Raw genomic sequence first — 8,235 nt, forward strand, 5'->3', positions numbered from 1 at the left:
AAAAAAAAAGACAGTTTTTCCCAAGAGGTAAATATTTTGATACCATCTATTATCACATAAAATCAGTCATTTACTATAGGAAAAAGATTAGAAGGAAACACACTAAAACATTAATCCCATCACACCTGGCAAACATTAAGGGTAACAAAGAGTTCCATCTCTTTCTCAATATTTCTTCAACTTTATTATGGTCAAGTTTTTCTAGCATCTCTAAGCCAGATAACTAAAGCAGCATTATTTGGAAGTAATTAACAATAAATAAGCACAAGAAAAAAATAATCAAATACTAAAGAGTCAACTAAAAATTCTTTCAAGAAATTGATTTTAAAACCAGAACAGAACCATACTGTAATAAAATTGAAAAACGTTTAACTTTTGGAATGCAAGGTTAACCTAAATTTTTTTCCTTTTACTCCTACAATTGAACATTCACACTTACTATAATGCAATTACAAAATCAAACACTAAGTACCAAATGCCAAAGTATTTAACAATAACTAAAAGCTTATAGGTAAGTACTCAAGTCCTCAAAAACTTTAACGGCTTTTACACAAGCAATCAGGTAAGAAAAACAGGTCTTTATTATTTACTTTCTATCAATTAGTGATCAGCTTTATTTAGTAATTCCAATACCCATATAATAGGCAGTAATATGTACCTTGGACCTGCAGACATGACTGGACAACTTGTTTCAGTGCAGAATTCTGTAATAGTTCCATATAACATGTTGATCTGGTTGAAGAAATCCACAGCTGGAAAGATAAAAGCAGATTTGTATTAAAATGTCTGTAGAAACACAACAAAACATCAGCTCTCTCAGTTGAAGGGTAAATATTCGGTTGTCGGAAAAGTTATGACGTATTTTTTCTATGTTTTTCATTGCAAAAATGCGTTATGACTTTTCTGACAACCCAATATATAATGCATTCCAAATCTTGGCCGAATCTTTGGGAGATCCAACAATCCAGAGAGAGATACTGTAAATTCTCTTCTCTTTGCAAGTTCTCATACCTAAGTGAAGTTAACTTTCAATATACTAAGCTTTTAACCAGCATATTACAGCAGAAAAATAAAAATTAGATACTTCTAACTTAATGGTAACTATTATATCATTAGTGAATGATTACATCCAAGGGAATGAAAAAAATCTATAACTTCTTATCAACCTGGACTAAACAATACCATTTGTTACAAAAGTGTTACAGAATATATTGTGAGGGAGGCGGTATATCAGCTATTAATACGCATTTAAAAAATCTAATTCATCATAAAAAATTGAGGCCTAATGAATATTAAGGATATAAAAAAGACACGGGATAATGTTCCTTGCCCTGGAGTCTCAAGCTAACAGAAGGGACAAAATTATAAGAGATGAGTAATACAACACATGAGAAGGTAGTTATCCAAAGGCCAACAATAAGTGTGAGAGTTCAGAGAAAAGGCACCAACATATTGAAGAGGTTCCCAGGGAGTACTTCCTAAAAGAGCTTCAGCTAGGTCTGGAAGAAAATGGAAGAGGAAGGGGATGAATGAAACAAACTCTGTGCGAAGAGAATGACATAAGCCTTAAAACCACACAAGTTTTCTAAAATGTTTTAGTTCCCTGTCTAAAAAGGAGTACCTAAAAATCCACTAGGGCTTCTCCAAGTTTCTTAAAATAAGATTAAAAAGTTCTATTTGTCAAAAGAAATTTTGTACAAAACTCCCTTTTATAAACCTTTCTCTTAGTCATGTTTCTAAAAAAGTAATACTAAGCACTCAATATTGATTGAAAACAAAGAGTATGCCCAGATGGTGTGCTAGCTTATTGGTCTAAAGCAGCTATTCTCCAAATGTGGTCTAGGGATTCCCTGTTTCAGGGGGGAATCTGTGAGGCTGGAATTTTATTTTAATTGCTCCATTCACTCTCCTTCTCTCAGGAGGCACGGTGGAGTTCTCCAGTGGCTCCCTGATGTGTGACATTACAACAGACTGCATGCAGAAGCAGACCTGACAATCCAGCTGCCTCCCATCAAGCCAGACTTTAAGATTTGCAAACATGTAAAAACAATGCCATACTTCTCACTAAAATTTATTTTGGAAAATAATGATTTTTCATTAAAAAATATGTTGACAGATACTGGGTATATTACTGCAATTTTTAGATGAATTTAAAAATAAGTATTATAGTATTTGAGGAAGTTTTCTGAACACCTACAACTTATACCTTCAAGAGCTGCCTTTTTTCTTTTAACCAATTAAATAATATTATTTCAAAAAAATCAGCAGTATTTCAAATTTCTCAGTCTTAATTTCTAACACAGTAAGTCACACTAGACATAACCTACATAATTAAAAGCTCTTTGGGGTTCTCAATAATTTTTAAGAGAATAAAGGGATCCTGAGACCAAAAGAATTGAAACAGCTGATCTAGAGCAGTAAGTCTCAAAGAAAAACCTAAGGCTAAAGAAGGCCAACAGATGCCTTCAGAATAAATGATAATTTGTGTAAGGTTAAAAAAAAAAAAAGGTTCTTTTCTGAATATATAATAGTTCGCATGGTTCACGTATCAAAATATATAGAAATATTCAGTCAAAAAAATCTGAATTCCAATCACTCCAAATCCCTCCTACACACAGGTCACTACTAGATTACTTTTTTGTCTCCTGCCCCCGTAAGTTTCCTTATCCTGTCTTACACAAAAAATAACATCTTACATAGTTCTACACCTTGTTTTTTTCTCTTAGTAACATGCACAATGGCTTTTTAGTGAGTTGAGAAAAACAAAATTGTTCTTATTGTGGCTACTAGAAAATTTTAAATTACACTTGTAGCTTACACATTATATTTCTATCAGTGCTGATCAAGGCAACAATTATCAATAGCTGATTAATACCACATAAAAAGGCAACTAGACACTATGTTAGTATCTACCTACACTATTGGAAGTATATACCACCACCTATGAAGTAGTTTTACAAACAAACAAAATCAAATCTGACGGATCCAAGCTCTAGATCTGCGCTAACATGGTAGCCACTAGCCACAAATGGCTACTTATATTAACATGAAACTGAATTTAAAATTCAGTTCTACAGTTCTGCAGTCACACTCGCCACATTTCAAGTGCCAAAATGGCCAGTGCAGATATGGAACATTTGCATCGTCACAGAGAGTTCTACTGGACAGTGCTGCTCCAGCTCTAACATTTACAGGAAATAAAAGGAGGAAGAGAACATCATAATGCATGCCATGGGGATACGATCGACAAAATACACACTGTGGAAAACAAATGAACTAGTTTCTTCAAGAACGACAAAACAGCAAGGAAAAAAAGACTATAATGAGGGGAAACCCAGAAATTAAGATTTAAGAAACATATGTACTGGATTCCTGGATCCTGATTTCAACCAACCATACATTTAAAAAAAAAAAAAAATTTTATAGGGCAACCGGGGGAAATGTGAACACTGACTGAATATTTGATAACATAAAGGAATGATGGTATTGTAATTATCTTTAAAAGGGGAGCTACCTTTTAGAGATACTAAAATATTTATAGATAAAGTATGTCTAGGATTTACTACTAAAGAATCAGGGTGAAGAAAAAAAAATCAGAGTGAGATATATAGAAGAATCATGAATTGGCCATGAATTGATAATTATTGGAGCTGGATAATGGATACCTGGGAATTCACTATACAAGTTTCTGTACTTTTGTATGTTTGAAACTTTCCTTTAAAAATTCCAGGGCCAGCCAAGTGGCACGTTGGTTAAGAGCTGGCTTGGGATGCCAGAGGGCCCCGGTTCGGATCCCACATATGAGGGCCAGTGACACTGCCCTCTACAGCTAAGACGCTGAACAACAGCTCAACCTGGAGCTGGGCTGCCTGAGTCACCACCGGCGAAGGCTTAGGCTGCAGCCCCTGCTGCAGTGGGTTGCCAGGTTGCCATGGACTACTGTGTGTAGCCAGCAGCCAGCGTGAGCGGCCGTCCAGAAGCCGGCGACTGATCTGCCTCGCCCAGGAAGAGCGCAATGATGGTGCCAACTTGGGCCAGTGAAGCAACGTCCTCCACAACTAGACTGAAGAAAAAAAGGACATCAACTCGTCTGTTCCCCTTCCCCCAATTCTCCAATAAAAATCTTTAAAAAAAAAAAAGTGCGTGAGCTCTGAGCAACAGGGTCGCCGGTTCGATTCCTGGCCCGAGCTGAGCGGCCAACAGGTGTCAAGTTGGCTCAGCTAAAAAAAAAAAAAAAAAGTTTTAAAAATTCTGGAACATCTGAAATTCTTACTAGATTTAAACCTTATCACCCAGAACTGATCTCATCTCAGAAATTATATAATTCAAATCTCTAGCCTCAGCATATCCTTCCATGTCATGCTCTTGCCGCCTTCTTGAACTCAGAGTGACTTTCAGCTCATCGGTCCCTCCATTTTCTTCCAATCTCTCAATCTCCTAGGACTATTCTTAACTCACAACAATCAAGTGACTGATGATACAAACTGCAATTAACTTTTCTGTGTACACAGGTAGATGACAGCTGCTGGGAGTGGGAGCACAACTATACAGGTGGATTCCCTACAGTCATGGTCCACCACAGATAGCATCTTTGCATTTACCAATCTTTTATTTGACCCTACTCAGCCTCATTCTCCCTAGAAATTACCCAAAGTAGTCCATCATTTCTCCTCAGGTCTCTCTACTCAACCACAAAAGTTACAACCAAGTACTCTGAAGAGAACTACAGTTTTGGGTGCATTTGTACTTATGCACTCCTTTACAGATACTCTCTATATTACAACCATTATACATGTAAAATAAAATTCATTTAAAAAAAAAAAGATTTTAGGAAAAACCTTCTATAAACCAGCGAAGTTGAACGTTATTAAAAACTTACTGTTAACGGCAATCCATTCATTGAGATCCTCTCCCTCTGGCAACATAACAGCTTGTCTCAGATTCCCACTTCCTAGAGTTGCCTCTGCATGTTTTAAGAGTTCATACTGATGAGACCCTTCAGGGATATTCTTCTTTGGTTTGAATGTTTTAGAAGAGCGGCTGCTGCTATTAGGGTAAAAGAAAAAGTATATCAATTTTTAGGAATAGAAGCAAAATGGCAAAATTTTAGGCATGTAAACTGCTCTGTAAAATAAAATAAAAAATACTGCCTGAAAAGTGACAGGATTGGTAGTGCTTATTGTGGTGGGGGATCACAATGAAAGAATGCTTTAAATTTCTTTACTCACATAGAAACAGGATTAGCAGCACAATTTCACATAGAAGGCAATTTAACGATGTCTCATGAAACAGCCTGGTGTAATAGAAAGGGCACTTCAACCAAAAGAAGAAAAACACCTGGATTCTAGTCCTTGATCTGCCACTATCTCTGTGACTGCGTGAGAAACCTAACCTCCTTTTGGCCTCAATTTCCACCTATAGAAAATGGTGCTCGGAGGGAGGTAGCCCTATGGTTCACATAGCTCAAAAATCCAATTTCTTTATTAAAATACTTGGGATGCCATCAAAGCAAACCACAGCGGAAGTAACACATTTTGGTTTTCAGCAGGAAAAATAAATGAGAGACAACTGGTTATTGGGGAAAAAAATAAGTTTTTATTCCTATCTCACACCGTCTATAAGGAAGGTCTTCCTAATATGACACAAAACCCAGAAACCTTAAAAGACAAGTAACAACAAAAAATACTAGCAACACATATTACAAAGGATAAACTAGATAATGGGCTGAATAATAAAATATAATCTGTTAAGAAAAAGGTAAGGAACCCTTTAGAAAAATGGGCTAAGGAGATGAATAGGCAATTCAGAAGAAAAAATACAATGACCAATGAACATGTGAAAAGCTGTTTAATTAAAGTAAGATTTATTTTTCCTTAATCTGAGTCAAAAATTAAAACCACTTAATTACATTAAATGTGGTATAGAGAAATTAGTACTTTAATACACTATTGGTGAAAGTGTAAAGTGTTTGGGGGAGGGCAATATGGCAGTGTATGTTAACACTGAAATGCTCCTCAATCTATCCCTTCCACTTCTGGGTATCTCTCTTAAGATATGGACAAGGATGCGTTTTCCAAGGTTGTTTTTAACGGTAAAACACCTGGAAACAATCTTAAGGTTTATTAAAAGAATGAATAAAACTATGATACATCCGCATCATAGAGTACTGTATAATAGTTAAGAACAAGATACAAGAACAAGATGGAGCTATATGTATTCACATGGAAAGATCTCAAGACATGTTTATACACAAATCCAAATGTACAGCAGGAGCCCATTTTGTAATGCATTGAAAGTGTCAGAATGGATAAACATCAAATTGATACTGGTGACTACTTCTAAGAAGGGGAAGGGAACAAAAACTGCGGGCTTTCACTTTATCTGAGTAATTTAAATTTTAAATAACACTGATTAAGAAGTAAAAATTAATTACAAAAGCACTAAAAATCAAATATGGAAAATTTTTAACATGCTAAATACCTACATTTAATAAGGAAGTACTAAGGGCCAGCTGAGTGGCTCAGTTGGTTAAGAGCTCGCTCAAGAGTTTGAGCTCTGAGCAACAGTTCGATTCCTGGCCGGAGCTGAGCAGCCGCTGAGCTACCAACAGGTGGCAGGATGGCTCAGCTTAAAAATAAATAAATAAATAAATAAATAAATAAATAAATAAATAAATAAATAAATAAGGAAGTACTAAATTAGAAGGCATGGCCCTTCACAAATAGAAAGCTACGAATGACAGGAAGCTAAATATGGAAAACTTACAGAATGCTCATGATTCAATATGATCTTCATCTAAATTAAGACGTTTGTATTTGAAATGGCACTATCAAGACAATGAAAACAAAAACAAAACAAAAAATAATAATAAAAATATAAAGAATAAAAAGACAGTGAAAACAAGCCACAAAATAGCAGAAAAATATTTGCAAATCATAGATGTTATAATGGACTTGTATCCAGGATAAAGAATTGTTACAACTCAAAAACAAAAAGACTCAACATAATTTAAAAATGGTCCAAGGTTGTAACTATAATTAAAAATAAAAATGGTCAAAAGACTTAAAGACATTACTCCAAAGAAAATACACAAATGACCAATAAGCACCCAAAGATGTTCAACCTTCTCAGTCATTAGGGAACCACAAATTCAAATCACAATGAGATACCATTTCACATCCACTAGGATGACTACAATCCAAGATAACTAACAAATGCTAGCAAGGGTGTATGGAAAATGAAACTCATACAGTGCTGGTGGGAATGCAAAATGGTGCAGTGATTTCAAAAAGTTTGGCAGTTTCTCAAAAGGTTAAACATAGTTGCCATGTAACTCAGCAATTCCATTTCTAGGTATTTACCTAAGAGAAATGAACACATACATCCAAAACAAAAATCTGTAGTACACAAAGGTTCACAGCAGCATTATTCATAAAAGCCAAAAAGTGGAAACTGAAATGTCCATCAACAAAACAAAGTTTAAAACAAATAAAGAGCCTTACATTAGCAACTGTGCATCCACAAATAAACCACTAACATGAACTCATAAGACTTGGGGGACCGGGAAGATTGTAGTAATATAGAAATTTGTAATTAAAATCTAAATCATACAGACTTTCTGACATGCTAATCATACTGTGGAGACTATATCCTTAAAAAACAGAAATCAAAAGAAGGGAAAAAGCAATTTGGACAAAGATATTCCCAGTAGTGCTATTTTATAATAGCGAAAGAATCCAAATTTCTCACAATAAGGAATTAGGAAGACAAACTCTAGTTATGAAACACTGTGTAACTTAATAACATTTAACAAAAATGTCAAGTATGTGGGTGATGTCCGTAACTTTTTAAAAATGGTATTTATCCAACCATACTACACATATTTAAGCAATTACGTAGAGAGCTCCACCTGAAATAATGTGCTAGAGCAGCGGTTCTCAACCTGTGGGTCGCGACCCCTTCGGGGGTCGAACGACCCTTTCACAGGAGTCGCCTAAGACCATCGGAAAACACATATTTTCGATGGTCTTAGGAACAGAGACACCGCTCCTCTATCCGTCTCCATGCTTCAAGACAAAACTTCATTTATTTGTAATTAGAAATAAATATTTCACAATATATAATTACATATTGTTGTTGTGATTAATCACTATGCTTTAATTATGTTCAATTTGTAACAATGAAAATACATCCTGCATATCAGATATTTACAATTCATAACAGTAGCAAAATTAG

At 35.2% G+C, this 8,235-nt stretch overlaps 1 protein-coding gene across 1 annotated transcript in view; it reads right to left on the reverse strand.

The window, feature by feature from the left end:
- Positions 1 to 8,235, reverse strand: part of MOB1A (MOB kinase activator 1A) — a 23,923-nt gene that overhangs the window by 9,187 nt on the left and 6,501 nt on the right. The window contains exons 2-3 of the mRNA XM_019623530.1: positions 4,880 to 5,046; positions 613 to 752 (exon numbers count right to left, since the gene is read on the reverse strand). Of these exons, the coding sequence (XP_019479075.1) occupies positions 613 to 752; positions 4,880 to 5,046 (307 nt within the window). The remainder of the gene's footprint in view (positions 1 to 612; positions 753 to 4,879; positions 5,047 to 8,235) is intronic.

This window comes from Hipposideros armiger, unplaced genomic scaffold, assembly GCF_001890085.2.
Source record: "Hipposideros armiger isolate ML-2016 unplaced genomic scaffold, ASM189008v1 scaffold_553, whole genome shotgun sequence".
Lineage (NCBI taxonomy): Eukaryota > Metazoa > Chordata > Mammalia > Chiroptera > Hipposideridae > Hipposideros > Hipposideros armiger.